The sequence below is a fragment of the Nomascus leucogenys genome, chromosome 5, assembly GCF_006542625.1.
Source record: "Nomascus leucogenys isolate Asia chromosome 5, Asia_NLE_v1, whole genome shotgun sequence".
Lineage (NCBI taxonomy): Eukaryota > Metazoa > Chordata > Mammalia > Primates > Hylobatidae > Nomascus > Nomascus leucogenys.
Genome location: NC_044385.1, coordinates 43,603,201 through 43,627,075, shown reverse-complemented (window position 1 = coordinate 43,627,075; position 23,875 = coordinate 43,603,201). Strand labels below are relative to the sequence as shown.

The following is a 23,875-nucleotide window of genomic DNA, read 5'->3' as shown; positions in this document are numbered from 1 at the left end:
CCTGTAGTCCCAGCTACTCAGGAGGCTGAGGCAGAAAGATTTATTGGGCCCAGGAGTTAGAGACCAGCCTGGGCAACATAGCAAGATCCCGTCTCAAAACACAAAGAAACAAAACAGATCAATTCATTTGGTTTCCTCTGTACATCAACCAATAACCCGAAGTAGCACAGTAGAGTAGCAAGAAGATGAGCTTGGAATCAGACAGACCTTCCATTTACTAGCTGGATGACCCTGGGGCTTTCTCAGCCTCAGCTTCTATATCAGCAAAAATAGGGTTAATAATACCTGTCAGAGTATGAAGATGAGGATAAAGAAAGCATGTGAAAACCCTAGCACTGTGCCTGGTGCATGGAAGGTGCTTAGCAAGTACTGCTTTTATCCTGGACTCTCTTGCAGACTCTCATACCTTACCTGGTTTAGGAGAAGGAATGGGTACCTAAGTAAATCTATGTTTTGTTTTTATTCCTTTCTTATCACTGTTGAAAATAACGCGGAAAATGTCATAAATGAAGTGCAAACCATCACAAAATACAGAATAATTTTCCTTGAAATGATCAACAACGGCTCTGCAAGAGGTTACTTTGTAATACGTATGAAGGTATATTAAAGACCACATGAAGGTGCATGAAAGCCCAGCAACACAAAGGGGGTGTGGTGATCTTTCTAAAATTTGGTGTGTTCAACTATCTGTAAAACCATTTTGCAAGTAAAGTCACTATAATAACAAGTAACAGGTAGGAAAAAAATTATAGAATAAGAGTTTCTCAAATTTTCATCATTAGGGTTCTTTTCAATATTTTTAATACTTTTTCTTATGGATTTCTTTAGTATTTTTTTAAGCCCTTCCTCTTCTCTGTTCCATAACATTTGTGCTAACTTCTATTGTATCATACATACTGCATTGTAACTGACATACCTCAAATGCATGAATCATTTTATTCCTCTTATAACCTCCCTACTCCATGGTGGGCTCTCAAACAATATTTGCTGAGCTGAGAGCAAGCATTTATTTACGTATGTTGACTATGTGATAATTCGAAGAGATTTATCTTTATATATTGACTATATAATAATAGATAATATGTATTGAACACTTACTATGTTTGGACATCATAGGGTTTTTCAGTTAACCACTAATTTATCCTCACAATAAATCCTAAGTGTATATCATTATTTTCTCATTTTACTGATAAGAAAAATGAGATTAGGAGGGGCTAAGAGCACACAGCTATTTCATTGAAGATCTGGGATTCAAACCCAGGGACTTAAACATGAGAACCCATGTCCTTACCTATTACAATAAACTGCTTTTACTACAAACTATATATTTATTGTTGACCTGTTATTGTTGCCATTAAGCAGATTCATTTTGCTTTCTCTAGAGAGAGTATGCTTAGTGAAAAGAGCCAACAGGTTTGGGAATCAGGCTGACCTGAGTTAAAATCATGACTCAGTCACCGATAGCTGAGGGTCTTTGAGCAAACCTCTTAATTCTTACTGTTAGTTTTCTTATCCATAACATGAGGATGATAGAAGCTGGATATGAAGATTGAATGAGGTGACAGAGGTAAGGTGTCTCACATAGGATCTGGCACATGGTAGCCACTCAGTTATGCTCTTCTTTCCTTCAGGTGTCATGGCCTTACATGCCATCTGTATGCCAACATTTCCTTCGTATCCATCTCATCCCAGACCCTGACTTGAACTTCAGTCTGTGATATCCAACTACCTACTCAGTATCTCTTTTTGGATTTCTAAAAGGCATCTCAAACAGCATGAACAAAAACTCTTGATTCCAGCTCCCACTAAATTTACTCCTCCTATAGTTTTCTCCATCTCAGCAAAAGGCAATTCCATGGAGAAGCTCCGGAGTCACTCTTGATTCCTTCCATCATTTATATCCCACATCTGATCCATCAGTGACTCCTCTTTTCTCCAGTTTCAACACATACCCAGAATCTGCCCACGTGTCCCTCCGTCTTCCACTCCTCCTCCTGTCAAGGCCACTTTATCTCTCCCCTGCATTCCTGCAGTAGCTTCTCAACTGATCTCCTTGCTTTTGCTCTTGCATCCTTCCCACAGGCTAGTCTCAACCCAGCAGCCGAGGTGAGCCTTCAAACACGTAAGTCAGGTCATGTCACCCTTCTGCTCAAAACCCTCTCATGCTTTCCCAACTCATTCCGGGTCAAAGCTTAAGTCCTCCAACGGCCTACAGAGCTTTACATGATCGGGTCCTGTTACTTTCCCGACCTAATCTTCTGCTACTCTCCCTCTTGCTTGTTCCGCCTCCATGACTCCTTGCTTCTTTGTGGATGTGCTATGCCTACTCCCTCCTTAGGGTCCCTGGCATCTCCCCATGCTGGGATGAGTAAGTACTTGGCATGTAGTAGGTACTCAACAAATATTCTGAATGAATGGCTTGAATAATCATCTGGTTAAACACCGAGCTCACTTTGTATTGTGGGTCCCATGACTATTGCTTTTGTTTGCCCACCCCCCTACCCTGTAGCTTTTGCTTTTCCAACAGTGACATCCTGACTCTCCCACTATGCCTGGGAAACTTGGCATTATCTATGATATCTATGAGAACTAGGATCAGGAAGATGAATCATTTCCAAAATAGTTCCTAATTCCAGGTTTCAGCAATATTTTCTTTTTTTTTTTTTTTTTTTTTGGTAGAGATGGAGTCTCACTATGTTGCCTGGGCTGGTCTTGAACCCCTGGGCTCAAATGATCCTCCTGCCTCAGCCTTCCCAAAGTGTTGGGATTACAGGTATAAGCCACCATGCTTGGCCCATTTTCATTATTTTCTCCAAACATTTTCTAGAAAAAGGAACAGCTAACTGACTCAGGAATTCCATTTTCTTACTAGATACCTATATACTTCTGCAGTGTTAACAGACATAACGAAGGACACAGTTTACCCACAGATTGCCCTGGATGACCTAGTAATGGTTGTAGATCCATCCTGCTTTGTGGTGTTCTTAAGGCATACAGAAAACAATTTCTTCCTGCTTCCAATATTCCTTTTTTTGCTAAAAAGGTCCACTTGGACACAGACCATTCTGGGTAACATCTTTTTCTATAAAAATCAATGTGATAAACTGTCTCAGCTGTGCCTCTGGAGGGCTAGGTCCGTGTTACATCCACTAGTGCAATGGCTGCAGGTATAAAGGCAGTTGACTTCTTGAGAGTGTGTTTTGGTACCTTACAAGGTGTTTTATGTAGAAACGGCAAGGTTTACCCTAAAAACAGATTGAGATCAAGCAAAGCAAATACTGTCCATTTTCTTTGCCCCCCTTATAGGGTTCTCCTAAATGAAGAGGGGTGGGATAGGGATCTTTAAAGCTGATTGAATACATTAGGGGCAATGACTTCTATTTACCGCAAGCCGGGATGTCACACAGATCAGACTTAAAGTTTTCATCCAAGGTGAAGCACCAGGGAGCTTCCTTCTGATTCCCTGGGTTGCGGCAGTAGGAATGGCCTCCATTCAGCTCTGGGAAACGAAGGGCAGTGAAGGTGTGTGTGTGGGGATACTGGGAATTCCATGGCTGGCACTGGCGCCCTGATTTGGTCACACTGACGGTCCCCCGGTAGTCCACACCTGTGCTGTTATAACACTTGTGATCTGAAAAACACACAAAAGCCCAAACAATTAGAAAGAAACATAGGAGATGCTGGAGCTCTCCTCTAGCCAGCAGTTTCTGGAGGGGAGGACAGGTAATTAACCTCGCGGCCACAGCTTCCCTGCTGGTCAGGGGCTATGCAGGGCCGTCTCCCTGCTTTGCTGGGCTTGGACCCAGGGCCTGCCTTGCAGTTACATTCCTGGGAGGATTTAAAGCTTCTGCTTCAGGAATAAAATCAGTCTTCCAAAAGTATTTTTAACATTGAACACAGAAGAAATCGGAACTGGGGTGGGACCTGGGGGCACAGAAGTAATTTCCTAGTGAACGGTTCAAGGAAGGTTCAAGCCAAACTTTTCCTTCCATTCTGACTGACAGCCTTAGACATGAAATCACGTAATAAGTAATCTAGCTGGTATTGTAATTCACAGAACACGCTTATTAGAGGCTGTGCATTCTGGGTTTCTAACAAAAGTGGGGGCTATCTCTGTGCTGATGGGGTCGGCACCCTGGAGAAGCAGATCCCATTAAGTAGCCCTCACAGGTGGCCACAGGGGCTTAAAAGCACTGCGGAATCTATACAGTCGAACTGAATTGGAGTTTGGAGGAGTAATGACAATAATAATAATGTTGCTACTGACCCCTTACCATGTGTTAAGCATTTTAGATGCATTCATTTACTTAACTCATAAAATAGTATTAACGACCAAAAGGAAACTAAAAAATTGCCGGTGAGATTAATTCTAGATGAAAGGGAAATGTACACTGAAATAGTCTTTTGCTTGGTGGTGTTGACGGGGTAGGGGATGGAGGCAAACCCATCCATATCTTTAAAATGGCGGTATGATATGGTTTGGGTCTGTGTTCCCACCAAATCTCATGTTGAACTGTAATCCCCAGGGTTGGAGGTGGGGCCTGGTGGGAGGTGACTGGATCATGGGAGCGGGTTTCTTGTGAATGGTTTAGCACCAACCCCCCGTGGTACTGGCCTTGGGATAGTGAGTAAGTCCTCATTCTCATGGCCATTTAAAAGCATGTGGCACCTCCCCACTCATTCTCTCTTGCTCCCGCTCCTGCCATGTAAGAAGCTTGTTCTCCCTTCATCTTCTGCCATGATTAGAAGCTTCCTGAGGACTCCTCAGAAGCAGAAGCTGCCATACTCCCTGTACAGCCTGCAGAACCACATGTGAGCCAATTAAACTTCCTTTCTTTATAAATTACCCAGTCTCAGGTATTTCTTTATAGCAATGTGAGAATGTACGGACACTTGCTATAATACACTTACCATTACATGTACCATTAGTGCATTTATTTAGTTCATTCACAATATTTTGTACAACCTTCACCACTATAGGTTCTAGAACACTTATATTACCCTAAAAGGAAACCCCATATCTATTAAACAGTCACTCTCCACTATCCCTAGCCTGGCCCCTGGTAACCACTAATCTGAATTGTCTATATGGATTTATCTATTCTGGAAATTTCATATAAATGGATCATACAATGGTGTCTGGCTTCTTTTACTTAATATAATGTTTTCCAGGTTCATCCAGGTTTGTAGCATGTGTCTGTATTTCCTTCCTTTTTATGGATAAATAATGTTTCACTGTGTGGATATACCACAATTTGTTTAACCACTCCTGTACTGATGGCATTTGGGTCATTTCCACCTTTTGGCTATTGTAAATAGTTTTGTTATAAGCATTCTCCTATGAGTTTTTGTTTGCACATCTGTTCTTTTGATTACATACCCAGGAGTAGAATTGCTAGGTCATATGGTAATTCTATGTTTAAGTTATTGAGAAACCAGCTTCCATATTTTAAAATTATTGTCTTCGTGAAGCTTCTTGAAGATAACTATGTCTAATCCACCACTGAATGCTCAGGCACAGTACTCAGCCCATTGGAAAGTAATTTGATTAACAGTATGAAAATCACTGTGGGTCAAGGTCCAGTTTTCCCTGTGCCAACAGGTTGCTGACCCTTAGAAGAGCACAGAAGGTCAGGGGCTACCACTTACTTTTATTTATAGGATCTGCTATGGGAATTCCAATCCGGATACAGTTCGCAGCTTCTGGGCTCTCTGGCTGGGGGAGATCTTCACAGTTTGGCAGTTTCAGCCTCATCAGAATCATGGGATTTGATCTTGCAAAAATATACTCTGTTTGACACAGGACATTTTCCAGGATTTCACATTCATCGCGACACAAGTCACGGGGCTTTGGGACGGATGAAGTTTCATCGCAGTACGGGAAGGCATAGTGGCACAGGGAAGGAATGGCGAACTGAGAACACTTATCAGATAAGTGACTGGAAGTGCCAATCATAGTGAAGGCAGCTGGAAAACAAACACAATTATTAACTCCCAGAGGCCAGGGTTTATCTTCTTTGGTTATCTAGTCAACGGATATCAGATATAAACACACATTGCGAGGAATCCGCCATGCTGAAACAGACAAGGCCCAGAGAAGGAGATTCATTTCAGATGTCTAAGCAGCTTACTTTCATTGGCTTGAAAAAAACCATTTTGACTACAAAGTCAAAAAAACAGGATTAAATTACATAGGTACCATTTCCTAATAAAAAAATTAATTAGGTTAAAGTACAATATATTTTTCATTTTTTACTACAAAGCAATCAAACTTTGTGTTTCATCTGGTGCTTCTTATTAGTTTTGTGAGGCTTCTAAAACATCTGACAGCTGTAGGGACAGAACTTGTTTCTGCAGTGGCTGAGCCTGAGCACAGGATCCAGTTCTGTGTCTTGCTGGATGGCAAGAGTTGCTGGATGACTTAGGGTAACTTGCTTAATTTCTTTATGGCTTGAATACTTTCTACTCCATCTTCTGAAAATGAGGCAACTCACTTGGAAGTTCTCAAAGAGCACAGTGCAATTGTTCCAATGTGTGTCATCGAATATTAGTGGTTCCTTAGCTTAATCTCTTACTAGTAGGGTAAGATGCACAAAAAGCACACCAGCCTACCTCTGAATACCGCTATTGACAAGGAGCTTACACCTCACAAGGAAACCTATGAGCTTGCTGATACATTATTTCCCCAAGTATGTTGCTCAGAACATTAATCGTGTGAAATAGAATAGTGCTTGAGAAACAAGCCAACAAGTTTGGGAAACGCTGGGATAAACAAAGGTAAATGAATTTTTAAAAAAACTTTCCACCAGGCTGATACCCATTAGAAATCTCCAAGAGAGCATTTTTATAAATAGGTTACCAATTATTTACATCAAAACTTCCATTTTTTTTTTTTTTTTTTGAGACAGTCTCACTCTGTCGCCCAGGCTGGAGTGCAGGGTTACGCTCTCAGCTCAGTGCAACTTCTGCCTCCCAGTTTCAAGGGATTCTCTTCTCATGCCTCAGCCTCCCACATAGCTGGGACTACAGGCACGTGCCACCACACCCAGCTAATTTTTGTATTTTTTTTTAGTAGAGATGGGGTTTTGCTATGTGGGCCAGGCTGGTCTCGAACTCCTGGCCTCAAGTGATCCGCCCACCTCAGCCTCCCAAAGTGCTGGGATTACAGGAGTGAGCCAGTGTGCCTGGCCCAAAATGTCTACTTGTTTTTGTGGATATTCAGTTAAAAGTACGTTAAGGCATTCTTACATTAGGTTGAAACGGGTGTTTAACAGCTCCTCCCTGTCAGTCTTACTGCTCTTCGAAATTTCAGAATTCTCTTCCTGTTGAAATGAGGGCTTCAGAAAATGGCAACTACCTATTCTTATAGTTGCTTCTTTTGGTTGGTTAAAAAGTCCTCCAGGAGGCTGAGGCAGGAGAATGGCATGAACCTAGGAAGCGGAGCTTGCAGTGAGCCGAGATCGCGCCACTGCATTCCAGCCTGGGTGACAGAGCGAGACTCCATCTCAAAAAAAAGAAAAAGTCCTCCTCCCTCTTCCCCCTGGCCTCCTCTCAGTTCCTTCACATTCCTCATAGCACATAGCTTCCACATAGCTTCTGGGCCTTTTGCTGTTCTATGTTTCTGCCTTGGGTTTGTTCTTACCTCTCCTAAACCCTAGGGTTGCCAGATAAAGAAAAAGACAACAGTTACATTTTAATTTCAGATAAATATTTATGACATACTTATACTAAAAAATTATTCGTTGTTTATCTGAAATTCAAACGTAACTGGGTATCCTGAATTTTTATTTGCTAGATATGGCAACCTCATTAGAATGTCACGAAGGCAATGTGAATGGATCGCAAAGGATACGTGACACAGAGGCATTATAACTACACTAACGGAAGGGGACAAAGCTGCTGTAACCACCAGAATGATGCATGCAAAATCCTACGAGGTAGCCTATGCTACTTTAACTCACGTGTGCTAGCAAGTGCTTCGCTACTAGATTGCTATCAAAAGGATACTTTCAATTAAGAAAAACGAAGAGTGAAATACTGAAAGCTAGAGCAAGAAGAGACCAGTGGTCATCTTGCTTCATCACTCATTTCACAGATGAAGAAGGGGACTTTTTGGGAAAGTGAGCGATTTCCCCAAAGTTCACTGTCATAATAGTTCTGGGATGAGTGTCCAGAATTCTAAACTCTAAATTCATCCCCCTCAGTCCACATCATGTTGCTTCTCAACAGTAAGCTCTGTGAGGGCAGAGACATACCTGGCTTATTTACACAGCATCATCTCTCCCATTCAGGTTCAGTTCCTGGTACGCTGAAAGCACTTAATATTATTTATTGAGTGTTTGAATGAATGTGAGATTTCACAAAGCTTCCTTTTCCTCTAAGAGCAGCCTTCAATAAATTACTTTAATGTAAATTCCAGAGCACAGAGATCATGTCTCATGCTTTTTTATGGTCCTGCTCCCAACCTCTATGCTGAGCTTAATCCTTTGTCAAGAGAGGAGCTCAATAAAACTTTTGGTGAGAAAAATAGTTATTCAAGGGACAAATATAATTTCATTGGTGCTACCTACCTGTGATCTGATTTTCTATTTCCCCTTGCATGTGCAAAGACTCCATATAGACAGTGCGGTTGCCAATAAATCTTGCACATGCAATCCCTCTGTATGGCTGACAGAATCCATCTTCTTCATACTCATCTCTGAAAGAAAGCATAGACAGATATTAGCTGATGCACCACATACATACACGGCACAGCAAGCGCTGACTGCGCGATACCCTAAATAGTCACTAGGGGGCACAGTTGGGCACAATATACAAAAGACTGGGCTAAGGAATTGGGCTTTTGCTCAGTTCTTAAAACATCTGTTGGTCACATTGGTCAAGTTTCCTACACCCCCAGAAAGTCATCCTGAAGCACAAAATCATCCTTAAATATGGGAGAAAATGCTTTTATTTTCGCAGCTGGTGGTGGGCTGGAAGATGATGTAGTTATAGGAGTAAAGAGGAAATGAGTTGGAAATCTGGGCACATGTTCTACAGTTTTTTGTTTTTTAAGCACAGATTATTTCTGCTTCATTTGCTACAAAGGCGTGGGCGACCAGATCCACTCCAACTGACATGTCAATTAGGGGGATCCGTGAGGTGAGAAGCTGGGTGCAGCTGGAAAGAAACCCGAGGGCAGTCCAGTTAGGTGGCTCTTCACTGCTGAACCTCCATTATCTCTATCCTGCCCAAAGAGGACCAGGGCAAACCATGGCCTGGAGAGTTTGAATCAGGTCACTAAATCCAAGGAAATCTAGAGACAATGTCCATGGAAATTTTGCTTTCATGCTTCCCTACAATTTTAAAAAACAGTCTTATTAAAATTTTACAGCCTAAAAATTGTAATACTTTTTTTAAAAGGAGGGGTAGTAGATTTCATCTTGAAGACAGAGGGACACCAGAAATGACATGATTCATGTGCCAGGTAAAAGGACTGGAGATCTAAGGCTGGAGATGAAGACCCAAGATGGCAGGCTCAACCTGAAAGGGCAGAGGCTACCGTCTCCCATGAGGGCCTACGATGAGCACAAGATCCCTCGAGTGCAGAACATCCAGCTGTTTCTCAAAGGCAGACCATAGCCAGACCAAAGTCTGCCTGCCACGTGTGTGGGTTGACTTTAACCCTGGACGCTCCTCGTCAATATATCATCTCAAAAAAAAAAAATACCGTTTTTCCTGTTTGGTTTCTTCTAAGTAAAAATCCCTCAGAGCAAAGTCAGGAGAACAAAATTCTCTTCCTGAGTTTAACATTTGGGCACCCTTAGGCAAGGTATCTGAGTCCTCTGAGCCACAATTTTCTCATCTACAAGTTGGACACAGTAACTGACTTCTCTGCCCTACAAGGGAAAGTCATGACGATCCCATCAGATAATGCAAAAGCTTTTTTAAATTGTAGAGATAATATATGGCTATTCTTAAAGTATTTACAATGACCAAAGAGGACATTTATTTAAAAGACAGTTATTTACTAAGCTCCCACATCGTAAGAGAGACTGCGGTTAGTGCTATGGTGCTGCACTTCCTGGCTTGAAGGTCTAGTGTAGGAGTCTAGAAAGTCAAAGTATAGCAGCAAACCAAGTGGAAAAATCACCTGATAGGACACTAATTTTCTGCTTCTCTCTACTCCCATTCATTAAAAGAATCATTTTAAAGGTGAAGGTGGGGGAAGTATCTTCAGTTTAGTACTGAAAATAGTTTGTATTGCAAGCTCTTAAAAACTTAACCTTTAAATACACATACAAATGAATATATAATATACCTGACATAAAGACATTGAAATTTTACTGTTGCACAATCCTGCAAGCACTCTACATGTTTACTTTCATAAATCCTAGAGTAATGCTGAAGCCTTTTTGGCTTAAATTTTACTTGGGTTGTAAAATTAACCCAACTTTTATTGGGTAACTAATACCATAAACCTATGGGGAGAAAGAAGGTTCTTGATGACCTACACTTGGATCTTGGAAACCTAAGTACAGAGACCAGAATACACCCCCATGCCACCCCCCTGCTATTACAGATGATGCTTGTCTATCCCTAGGCATTAGCAGAGCCCTGGATTTTTAAGGTGTCATTATGAGAACACTTCTTTCTCCCCCACATTAAACTCTCAAGGCTTCAATTTATATCTCTTGGGAGGACAAAACCCTGGAATTACCCCCAGATATAAATCCCCAACCTACTGGGAGTTCCCATATTTTATGTGTGAGGCTTAGGCTAAACTTCTTACCACCTTTCCAGTTCAAGACTCTTAAAAAGACTCTTTGAATACTTTTTTTCAGAATAAAATGGAATGCAATTCCTTGGCTGCACATTTCTTATCAAGGGCTTAGAACTGCAGGTGTATTAAATTTTTGACTATTCCCAGAATTCCCACTATCCTGTTCAGTCTCCTGGGAGACAGATTTTTTAAAAAGAACACAAAAAACCCCCAAAACCAGTATGTACTGTTATCTGCTGGGGAGTGGTTCTGTCTTGGCTGCTTATGAGAATCGCCTTGGCAGCACACTGGGAGGCCGAGGCGGGTGGATCATCTGAGGTCAGGAGTTCAAGACCAGCCTAGTCAACATGGTGAAACCCCATCTCTACTAAAAATACAAAAATTAGTTGGGTGTGGTGGCAGGTGCCTGTAATCCCAGCTACTCAGGGGGCTGAGGTAGGAGAATCACTTGAACCCAGAAGGTGGAGGTTGCAGTGAGTCAAGATCATGCCACTGCACTCCAGCCTGGGTGACAGAGTGAGACTCCATCTCAAAAAAAAAAAAAAAAAAAAAAAAAAGAATGAAAGAATCTCCTTGAGAAGCTTTAGGAAATACGAATGCCCAGGCCCCACCTTAGACCTATTAAATCATAGTCTCTGGGGATGAGGCTTAGATAACTATGCTGAAAGAAACCTATCAGGCGATTTGAATGTGGTTGAGAACCACAACACTGAAAAAAACCAAACATGTATTAAGTGTCTGCTGCTCTGGGCTGGGTACTGTGTTAGGTGCTTTCTTCAAAGCAGCCCCTGATGAGCTATTATCCTTATTTTATGAGGGAGAAACTCAAATTCAGAGAAGTTAAGTAACTTGCTCAAATTCACAAAGCCAGTCAGTGGTGGAGCTAGGATGTAAACTGAAACTCAAGGTGAGGCCACCATCCCATGTTGTTAGGTCTGTAACTATGTTCTGCGTTTCAATACTACTCTGAGTTAAATCAGCCTACTCGAGAAAGACACCTTGTAATGAGTGTTGACTCTGTACCAGATACTGCTAAGTTTTTATACTTATAAAACAGATACTAAATCATTTAATCCCAACAACAATCTTATAAAAAAGGTAAAGATGTAATTATTCCCGTTTTACAGATGAGAAAGGTGCGATTCAGAAAGCATAGAGAACTTATCCAAAGTTACACAGCAAGTAGAAGAGCTAGATTTGCCCTAAATAGTGTTTCTAACCACACTCTATAACTCCTTTCCAAGTGGTTTGGCGATGGAGTTTTTGCACTGCTTACAGGGGCTTTCTGCTGTGGAGAAGCTTTGGTGTATACTGGGTGGTAAAAGGTTTTCTTTTAAACATAAAGTCAAAATCACATTTCTTTCTTTTCCATTTTTCCCCACTGGCTTTGGCTGGAGGGGAACAAATGCTCCTCCAGCATTAATCAGCTTTACGCTTTTTTCCAGCTCATACTTCTTTCATCGCTGAAGTCTTCCTGCCTCACTCCATGCTCAGCAAATTAAAAACATGAAGCAAGTGGTAAGGCAGCAAAAGTGCAAGGGCACTTGCAATGAGCGTGCCCGAGGCTGCATTCAATGGAGAAGAAAAGTGCGTTGTGAAAGGGCAAATGGAATTTGGCCATTCATCACAGTGGCTGGCACCAGCATGCGCCGCTACCTCACCATGATGTCAAGGTGCAGGGGTGCTTTGTGATGGGAACTCATGTTTCTCATAAAGGTAATTGAGTTACCATGTTGCCAGCCTCTACGACCTGCCATATTCTCTGCCATGGGATTGGGAAACGCAAATGTGGTCTGTAATCCACCTCCAGGGTCTCCTCCTTCTCCAGGGCAAGGAGCTTATGAGGGATGCTTGAAGAGTGCTAAGAGGGATCGTGGAACAGTGCAGCAGCAAAAGGAGTGCCCATCTAGGAACCACTGCAGAGCAAGGAAAGGAGATGCTGTTCTGCAGAGACTTCATCATCTAGTTCTTGCCAGTTTTTCCAGCTTCCTTCCCTGCCAGACAAGCCTACGAGCCTGATGGTACCAGTCATGTGGATGATTTTGCTAGTCTCAAACCACAGGATGCACTTCCATGCTGACATGGCTTGACCCACGCTCATCCTGAGGGCTGGCATGCCCTCCGCCCCTTCGTTCACCTTGTGAATGTTCTCATCTTTCAGGTCCAAATGCCCCTACCTTCCCTGGAAAGTTAGTCACTCACTAACCCCACCCATTCCCGGTACTTTCATTAAACCATTCCACAGATTTCCAGTTTCATATACTATTTTATCTGTTTAGCACCCACCTTACCACTGACCGGCCAATAGAACTAGAAGAGATGAGGAGACTGTCCCAGGGTAGCCCACCAACGTGGACCCTTCTCCATACCAGGAGTATCCTCTAAATTGGAAGCCATTTTCTTCCTCATCAGAATATACAGGGCATGGGCAGGCATAGCTGAACTGATCGGTACTGACAAATTTGACCCTAAAATATTCTTTTTGGGGATAATTGCAGTTAAAATGCCTATCTCTCCTTTTTTTTTTTTTTTTTTTTTTTTTTTGAGATGGCGTCTCGCTCCCACTGCGCAGGCTGGAGTGCAGTGGCGTGATCTCAGCTCAATGAAACCTCCACCTCCTGGGTTCAAGCGATTCTCCTTCCTCAGCCTCCTGAGTAGCTGGGATTAGAGGCGTGTGCCACCATGCCCGGCTAATTTTTGTATTTTTAGTAGAGACAGGGTTTCACCATGTTGGCCAGGCTGGTCTTGAGCTCCTGACCTCAGATGATCCACTTGTCTTGGCTTCCCAAAGTGCTAGGATTACAGGCGTGAGCCACCGCGCCGGGCCTCCTACCTCTTCTTAATGAGAAGAGAATGGATGCAGAGGGACTTTCCTGACTGTAAAATCTCACTTAAACCAAAGAATTGAAAACAGGTACTCAAACACACACTTCTACACAAATGTGCAGAGCAGCACTATTCACAATAGTCCAAAGGTGGGAACAACTCAGGTGTTCATCAACAGATGAATGGATAGACAAAAGGTGGTAGATACATACAATAGACTATATTATTCAGCCACGAAAAATGAATGAGGTACTGAAACAGGTTACGATGTGGGAGAGCCTCAAAAACATGCTAAGAGAAATAAGCTGAACAAAAAGGGCACATATTGTATGATCCCATTTATATGAAATATTTAAAATAGGTAAGTCTTTAGAGAAAAGCAGATTGGTGGTTGCTAGGGGCTGGGGATAGGGAGGAATAAGAAGTAACTGCTTAGCGGGCATGGAATTTTATTTTGGGATGATGAAAATATTTTGGAACCAGACAGATGTGGTGGTTATACAACATTATAAATATAGTAACTACTATTGACTTATTTATTTTAATATGGTTAATTCTGGCTAGGTGCAGTGGCTCATGCCTATTATCCCCCGCACTTTAGGAGATCAAGATGGGAGGATCGCTTGAGGCCTGGAGTTCAAGACCAGCCCAGACAACATAGTGAGATTCTGTCTCTACAAAAATAAAAATAAAAAAATTAGCAGGGCATGGTGGCACACACATGTAGTCCTATCTATTCAGGGGGCTGAGGCAGGGGGATTGCTTGAGTCCAGGAGTTTGAGGCTGCAGTTAGCCATGATCACACCACTGCACTCCAGCCTGGGTGACAGAGCAAGACCATCTCTTTAAAACATAACGAGAATAAAATAAATAATAAAATAAAATGGTGAACTCTATGTTATGTGAATTCCACCTTAATTAAAAAAGATTATATCATTTACACAAGGGCCAAGGTAGAGGGACCTTGGAAGAGGGCCAATGGTTGCAAATTCAAGCCTCGAGGTGGGGGAGGTACTGGGGGTAGCTTTGTAAGTCACTTCCAAGCAGACTAATCTGATATAAGCATGAGCAGTTTACTAGTATCAGCAGGTTCTTTTGTTCTGATTCTCACGGCTCTTCAAATTGAATGCCAGGGACAGGGACTCGGCAATCCCACAGCATGGCAGCCTCATAGGGACAGAGTGCAGTGAATTAAATAGCCCAACACCTCTGACCTCTGAATTTATCCCCCCCGCCCCTTTCATACACCCTGTTTTGAGCCATGGAGAGGAAATCACATCAAGATGGCTGCCCCTAAAACCCTTGAAGGAAAGTCATCACACAGCTCAAAGAGATGGAGGGTCCATAGGTTTGCTCAGTGAGCAGTTTATTAAAGTGGGAGTTATTTTCTGTCAGGTAGATAGTCATTTCTCTTTACCCAAGCAAACACAACTTACTAATGCTTTCCCAAAAGACCATCACGGCCATGAATAAATGGAAAACAGTCCTTTTTAAAACTTGTGAATCAGGCCACCTATTAGCAGATCTGGTTAAAAGCATGGCCACATAATTGGAGCTGAGTGTGAAGCTTCCCACTTCAGAGGTGGGGTTCTTCACCCTTGGGAGGGGCAAACAGATCTCTTAAGGTAAAATTAGCCCTGGCTTTTAATAAAAATGGGGCTACGTTATAAAATTAAAGATCCAAGTAAAAGATGCAGAATTATTCCAATGTGGACAGAAGATCAGAGACACAGAAACTTTAAGAACAGATTATAATTGGAGGTGGTCTGAAAAGTTACGTCCTATTCCAACCTACCTCCTTCCTCTTCCCGGGGAGACTTCAAGCCTGGAAGCAACCTTAAGTTAACTGCTAACCAGGAGGAGGGGGCATCATTTGAATCTTATCAGCTCTAGCTGCACACACCTTGAAATGATGGCCCTGGGAGAGGGAGCATCTCTGGATAGGTATAGGCAAAGACAAGGAAAGGGATGGCTGGGGAGGGTGGGCATCCAGGGAGGGGAGCTGTCGGGAGCACGAAACGCAGACTTTGCCTCAGGCTGGCTGTGGTCAAGAGATTACAGGTTAAATATGTGATCCTGAAGTTATCTCACAAACTCTGCTTTCTAAAGACCGGTCTGAAAGTGGGCATCAAAAAGTAGGTGTTAACATACTTGACCTTTAAGGTCAGTTTTCAAAGGGAGCCAATCAAGGCATGTCAACCCAGAGGGCCAACGACTCACAGAGAAGCCTTAAATCTATAGGGTTGAGAATTCAGCTAACCCTTACATCCCTTTTTCTTTTATTGGAATGCCTTTGTAAGCATAAGCAATTTTGAGGTGACGGTGTCGAATATCACATGCTGGTTCCCACATCTGGTCAGTGACAATTTGGTTAACATTTATTCGCTTAGCTAAAGAGTCCCTCGACCTGTTTCATACCACCTTTTTTCTTTAAAAAATTAAATCAAAATTTTGAAGTTTTTTCCCCTTGGCTATTAAAACAAACAGATGAATAACGTTCTGTCATAGTTTCCAGAGCAGCACGTAAGAGTTACTTGTGTCCAACTCAGAAAAAGGGAGGTATTGGCTGTGCTTCATGGTGATGTTTGGAAACACAAGGGTTTGCATTTCACTTAGAACAGGAGCAGAATTACCCAGGCTTGTATCTCACAAATGTAACTTGAGGGAAAATTATGTGTGTAATATATTTTATTCCTATTTAAACACACATTTGAAATGATAGGACTGCACTAGTACGGTATTGGCAAGAATACAGAAGATTGCTAATCAAAAGAATGAGTGATTTTTTACTGTCTTCAATTTACTGAGGTTTTCATGGTAGGGCGGCCTTGCACCTTCTAAGAATGCTTTGGATGTTTTTACTTTTCCTCTGTTAAGGGCCTGCTTTGCCCCCAAGGTTAGGCTGAAGCTGGAAATGCATAGGTGACACTTGGAGTCCCCGAGTTCAGGGCCCCCGAGTTCTTATTAGAGACCCCTTGGAAGTGCTTTGGCAGTTCTCCAAATATCAGGCATTCAAACCACCCCCTAAAATTGCCTATTAAGAATAATGGGACTTTAGAATAATATGAAATTCACACATACCAATCTAGGCAGATTTTCGACCACAAATGTTACTGGAATTGCTTTGATTTTTTTTTCTTTCCTTTTATGCCTTTGGCCATGGAGTGAAAAAAGAGAAGGTTTGTGGAAAGAGTGGTAAATGGAATTCAGGGACATCTTAGGAGGGTTTTAATTTCATCTTACTACTCAGAAGTGGGGTGAAACCCAATACCCAATTCTTGCTTTTCTGTCTCATCTCAGCTTTGTTTCCCGTTCCTTCTGCTGATGGTGGTTACAAAAGACTACTGGCCTCCATAAAAAGCAATGGTGAGTTTAATGCCTCTCTGTACCCTCAACTCCAGCAACCACCCAAAGGCAATACAGAGATGCCCATGTCACAGGTAGAATCTTACAAATTTTTATAATTGCAGAAGCAGCAATTCACATTAAAATAATGATTAATTTGTAATGCACAGATTTGTCCTGTTCCTCCTGTTTCAATCCTCCTAAAGGCTTTCCTTGTCATGCTAAGTAAAACTGGCATCTTTACAATATCCTTACATCATCTTCTCCTGCCTCACCTCGCTTCTCTGACCTCATGCCCTGCCACTTTCCCCCGACCCTTACTTGATTATTACCTATTGTGTTAATATTTAGTCTCATCAGGCATACTCTGTATTGATATATTCAATTGTTTATTGTTTATAAACAAACTTCATGGGAATAGGAACTTTGTTTTGGTCACTACTATGTCCCTAATGGCCAGAATAGTGCCTATTAAGTATCAAGTTGTTGATACTCAATAAATAAATGTTTAATAAGTGAATTAAATCTCTCCCACTTTTTATTTTAATTACTGTGTGGTGGCAGCAAAGAGGGATCCTCTAGTAATCTGAAATGTGTAGTCAATCTCTCTACTTCCCCACCCCAGCCACCCAACCTCTCCATGCATTTTTCCTTATTTTTGAGACAGGATCTCACTCTGTCACCTGGGCTGGAGTGCAGTGGTGAGACCATAGCTCACTGCAGCCTCAAACTTCCAGGCTTAAGTGATCCTCCTGCCTCAGCCTCCTGAGTAGCTGGAACTACAGGCTTGTGCCACCATGCTTGGCTAGTTTTTTTACTTTTTTTTTTTTTTTTTTGTAGAGACAGGGTCTTGCTATGTTGCCCAGGCTGGTCTTGAACTCCTGGACTCAAGCAATCCTCCCACCTTGACCTCCCTAAGTGCTGAGATTACAGGCATGAGCCACCATACCTGGCCTCCCCATGCATTTAGTTTTGCTAAATGGAAGAAATAATGAGAAGAGGAAGAGGGGCAGCTTCTAAGAGTAGCAACCTTGAAGACTAAATTTGCTTCCAAAGGAATTCTTGAATTTGACCACTTTCTTCCCTCATGGCTCAGGTCCCCACCACCTCTCAGCTGCCCCTCACTGAGAGCCCTGCCTCCAACCTTCCACTCTTCCAATCCATCCTCCAAAGGCTGCAAAAGGCCATCTAAGGTGGAAATCTGTGTGATTGCTGAGGCTGATGTTCTTCACAAGCCATCTGGCAATTCTTGGGTCCACAGTAAGTGAATACTTGTTATTAGAATGCCTGTATGAGATTGGAAGCTCACAAGCATCTCAGCTAATTTGGTTTTCAAGTTAAGATGGTTTCTTCTTTTTCTCCTCTTCATTTCTTCTTCCTACCATTATGCCCTATTGAGATTTTATTCTACGCTCAACAGTATTCTAGGCCTCGAGGTAGACATCAAAAAAATTCCCTTTGACTTTCAGCATGGATATAATTTGTGATCATACATGTTTATGAAAATACTACATGGCCCCAAACCAGAAGCAACCAAAAGAGAGAGAGGAGACAGAGAAAGAGACAGACACACACACAGGAAAGAGAAAGAGAGAAAGAGGAGAGAGAGACAGAGAAAGAGAGAGAGATGAAAGCTTACTATACACCTACCTTGTACCAGGAACCCCTCCAGGTAGGTTGCATTATCTCCATTTTATAGTTGAGGAATTAGGTCCAGAGATTAAGTCTCTTTCCCAAAACCTTAGGTCTTGCTCCAAATTTCTTGCAGTGTCCATTATAAGAAATATATAATAAAGCCAACAGCTTTGAAATGTGTACATATATGATTTAGTGAAAAAGAGACAACACAAAACAGTATTTGCACAAATAACACTGCCATGTAAGGTGTGGAAGGAGTTTAGATGGAAACAGTTCGATTTTATTGGATTATTCATCCTCAAAATTGCCCAAGTGCTTAACAATGATACAATAGGTTAAAATACTGAGGAAACGAACTTGAAAAAAGGTGCTAGGTTTTGTTCTACACTGCCTAGACTCAGCAGAAGGGAGAGAATTTGTAAGCAATGGCTGAAGAAGGACTTTTAGAGGAGAAGAAGAGGGTGGAAGATGTGGGAGGTACCTAAAGCCAGAAAGACAATGAACAGAAAAGATCCCTCCCAGGCAGCCTGGCTGGATTCAGGGTCCCTCCATCCAACAAGGACTGTTCTCACTTCCTAGATAGGGCCAGGAAAAATGCTAGCCAAGTGCATTTCAAGTTTCTCTAGGGCATTCCCTAACTGAAGCATGATGCTGGGACTGAACTTGGCATTGCTGAGTGGAAAAGTTGCTGGACTGGAAATGAGAAGACCAGGGTCTTGGTCCCACTTTGGCTGCCAACAAGGTTATTTCCATGCAACCTTGGATAGGTCACTTACCCTCTTTGTCCTCACTTACTCCATTTGTATAATATGGAAGTTGAACTGTATAATATGTTCTTTCCAATTCTAACCTTTTATGGTTACGCTAGTGTAAGCTCTCAATATATCCCACCAAGATGGCTGCAGGAGTCCCCTAACTGGTCTCCCTACCTCCATTCTTGGCCTGTAAATTGATTTTTCCTGTTGCCATAGAATGATGAGCTAATAGGTAGATCACATTATCTCTTTCTTACAAATGTTCAGTGACTCTCTACTGTATAAAGTCCACTGGCAACAGTCCTAGCACATTAACGGCAATCATGAGGTCCCTATATAACTGCCCCACGGACATCTTCAGCCCAGTCTCCTGCATTGCCCCTCTTGGTCCTCAGGTCCTGGTATTAAAGAACAGCTTACAGTTTCTGAACATATCACACTGGCACTGATGTTTGTGACTTGGCTATTTCCCTTCCAGGAAATCCATTCTCATCTTTCTTCACCTGGCTCTCTCTCCCTTATCCTTCCAGTTTCGGTTCAGTCTCATCTCCTTTAAGATGCTTTCCTGAAACTTTCAGATTAGTTCATGAGAAAATATGTGCTCTCTAGCATCCTTCACTGTATAATTATTATTTGTTGAGAAGTCTGTTCCTCTACCAGGCAGAATGTTCCAGAAATACAGCAACCGTTCTTACTTATCCATGTAGTAGTAATGCAACCCCAGTCTCACTCCCAGCAGAGTCGAGTACATATAACTTGGTTTGTAGAAGGCACCAAATAAATGTTTATAAAAGTGCACTCTATGTTTCTCTGCTATGGCTACACAGACCTCCTCCAGATTCCAACACCATCAGCCTTTAGCAAGCCCTCATTTGAATACAATCCCAAAGGTGTAACAAGGCAAGTTCCATTCCTATTTCTTAAGTGCACTAGGCGAGCTCCCCATAAGCCCTGTAACTTTAGTCTTTTAGTTTTGGAGCTGGCGGGTCCAAGGCAGGCTCATGGCTCCCCACCTCACCCACTGATTAACCAGAAATGAAAAGGCTTCACAATCCCTGGGCCCAGGTTGCTGTTATGTGGGGCTCATAGTACGGAATCGTATCTGACTCCATGAGAGTATTTGAAGCTTTACTAAACACCCCTAACCTATCAACTCCCAGCTTTGTAGTCATTTCCAGTTGGAATGTTTTTAGGCTGAAAAAAGACAGGTTTGTGAAAAGACATAAACATCTTTGGTGAGAGGTGACATATGTTTTCTCCTAGTGAAAGCAGGGCACTCCTGTAGATTCTGCAGTTTTTGGATACTGCACAAAATACATCTCTTAGGCAATTAATCTCCTGGCAGGCTTTGAGTGAAGCAATTACCCCATGTTTTTCTTTGTCATTGTTCGAAAGTTTAACAGTGCATCTATCTACTTTATTTGAGTCTGGAAAGCCAAAGCCCGCCTTGAAACCTCCACAGCAAACATATGTAAAAACGTTTAGTGTTCACACGTTTGATTTAAATATTGACAAATTTTTTCATTAGAACATTAAACCCTTCTCTTTATTCATCTTAAATGCTTTCCAGGAGAGTGACTTCCCCCATTAGAATGACTCCTAGTAACTCAATACAAACTTTGCAAGCAAGAGACCATGGAACATGGTAGTCTATTGTGCTCACATTCTGTGGTGAGGCAGCTGTAACTGGTTATGAACCAGTGCTGGAAATAGTATTTGGAGCTTTCTTGGCAGATTTCTTACATCGTTATTCAATATGAACTGCAAATCATATGCTCATAGTTATGAAAACGTCAGAAACTCCTAGTGTTCATGCTTTGTTTGACAAAGCTATTTTCGAGTAGTGTTGGAAGGCAGAGGCGTCCAGCACTTGGGTTGCAGAAGGAAAGAACACTCTCCCACCCCCGGCAGTTTTTGAGAAGTTGGTAATTTGCTCCTATATGACAAGAGCTCAACTCTGAACTGATGGGCGTACGTTTCACATAGTCTTGATTAGTCCAGGATGTGTGTCAGGGCTACTAGAAGTCTGGAAGGAAATGCAAGAAACTTGTGCACTTCTTGCTCAGTTTGGTCAACTGAGCTTCAGACCAGGGTCAGCAAACTATTTGACTCTGAATCCTAGGGGCAGCTGAGCAATGCTCCCCAGGGAAGGAGCAGGAAAAAACCGGGCCTAGAAGGAATGGAGAGATCAGACAGTGAAGTAAAGAAAAAGGGGCAGATGGAGACAGAGAGGGAAGGAGAAAGGGAAGAAGGGAGAAAAAGAAAGGCAAAGTTTGAGATCAGTCTAATATCTAACAATAATACAATAAATGTGCATGATGTAATTTATAATTTAAATTTAGACTTTCATCACATTCTTATAAGATACCCCAGGGCATTCTCATTCCACCCTTTTAAAACTAATACTTGTTGTGGCAATTTTGAAGAATAGAAGCACAAAGAAGGGAATTAAAATCATCTACATCCACAAACCACAGATAATTAAGGTTAATATGTAGCATATATTCTGTATGAATACATATAAACACACAAATTATTTTTGCAAATTGGAATTATACTAGACATAGTTTTTTCTTTTTAATGTAATATGTATTTTCCACATTATTAAGTATTCTTCTAAAATATTACTTTTAGTGACCACAATTACACAGTTACCATTATATTCAACTTATCATTATCTATAAAAAAGTTGAGATAAACATCCTTGTAGATAGATCCTTATATACCTCTATGATTATTTTTCTAGGCTCAAAACAATAAGTGGAATTATTTTGGGGTAAAAAGTATGCACATTTTCAGAGTTTTTACATGTATTTATAAATATCTTTTAAGAAAATTATTATGACTTATATTTCTACCATCAATGCAGAAGGGTATCTATTTTTCTGCACTCAATGCCTACAAGTGCCTGTTAAAGTACCTGCTAGGTATAATCACTTTTTAAGATCACACCTCGTTTTTTATCCTTAGTAAAGTTAAACATCTTTTTCATATGTTCACGTTTGTAAAACTTTTGTACTAGTTATTACATGAACTGTTTGTACATTTTTAGTACTTTTTCTGTCCATTCTATGTTTATATTAGTATTCTTTATTAGATGAAAACACTGAGGTTTTATGAGATTAACCAACTTTCCCAAGATCACACAGCTAGTTAAGTGGCAAAAATGGAATTCAAATTTGGGTTTTCTAAGTTGGCTTCATGTCATGCCATGCTCAGTGTTCTTTTCTAAATTCCAAGAATAATGATGTCCTTAAATCCAACATGTCAAAGACAAATCCATTGAATGCCAAAATGAATAAAACCCAGAACTAGTATAACAAGACATAGTGTCCCTCCATGAGGATCAAACATCGTTTTGGTCTTTGATTATACTCACTAAACTATGCTTGGAATATTTGCAGAGACATAGAGGTAGCCTATTAACCACTTCCATAACATGTTTTATTTAAATGATCTCTAGTGTCCCTTCCAGAGTGGCAGGCTTAAAGCAAATCTGGATGGGAGACCATGTGAGGACAGATACCGAGGTAAGGGGAGGCTTGCTGTTGTAAATCAAGATGGTGCATTAGTTGATAGCGTATTCTACTGGATCAGTGAAGGAATATAGCTATCAAAAACCTGAGTGACATTAGGGGCACTTGTGACTAGGATGTATTCTCTGAAATGAGGGAGGAGCCATTCTTTCTTCCCTCTTACTGGTCAAACTTCAACTTCACCTGGAGCATCAGGCACCACTGTGGACACCAGATGTCATCAGGGCTATACATCAGTGATCATTCATTAAAAGCAAAGAGACTAGGTTGGGGAAAAGAACTAAAATGATGTCACAAGAGGAATCATTGAAGGAGCTAGAGATGTGAGCCTGGAGAGGAGAAGACTCCAGTGAAATGAGAACATTGTTCAAATGCTTGAAGGACAGCTCTGTGTCCTCTACGAGACAGATGTGCTCTTTAAGGGCCTTCTCCAGTTCCTCATCTCCAGTATCCTAGCATATGGGGGTCAGCCAGAACACAGATATTTATTGGTGGCCTACTGACAGCCCACTCCTCCCACTCTTGGGGCTACAGCAGTGGACAAGGCAGAACGCCCTGCCTTACAGAGCATGCATCCTAAGGGTTTCCAGTACATGACTGCTGAAGGATGGATGAATACATAAGTGGATGTCTCAAAGATTAAACATCAAAATGGGGAACCGCGGAGGAACATTTGGATTGAGAGGGTAAACCAATGATACCCTCAGAAATGGTGGAAGAACAGTGGAAATGCCAGTCCCCAGAAAGCTGAAGTCAAGAGGTCTGAAGAGAAAGGGCCAATTAGTTCCTTCTTCCCCATCCTCACATCACTAAGTTACATTTTAATGAAAGTTCCATCTGGTTAAATTGCATTGATGACTCCTACTGTTTTTAGGATAAAGTGTAAATTCCTTAACCTGACTCATAAGCTAGCTCACAAATTGGAGCTTGACTATATTTCCAGCCTCAACATCTCGGGTTCAGACAAAACAAAGAGAATCAGATAGAAAATTCCTGCTTGGAGTCAACTAAAT

General features: G+C 41.7%; 1 protein-coding gene across 1 annotated transcript in view; it reads right to left on the bottom strand.

Moving 5' to 3' along the window:
- ROR1 (receptor tyrosine kinase like orphan receptor 1) overlaps positions 1-23,875 on the bottom strand; it is a 416,741-nt gene that overhangs the window by 35,403 nt on the left and 357,463 nt on the right. Inside the window, exons 5-7 of the mRNA XM_003265179.3 lie at positions 8,571-8,698; positions 5,650-5,967; positions 3,386-3,631 (exon numbers count right to left, since the gene is read on the bottom strand). Coding sequence (XP_003265227.2) covers positions 3,386-3,631; positions 5,650-5,967; positions 8,571-8,698 — 692 coding nt within the window. The remainder of the gene's footprint in view (positions 1-3,385; positions 3,632-5,649; positions 5,968-8,570; positions 8,699-23,875) is intronic.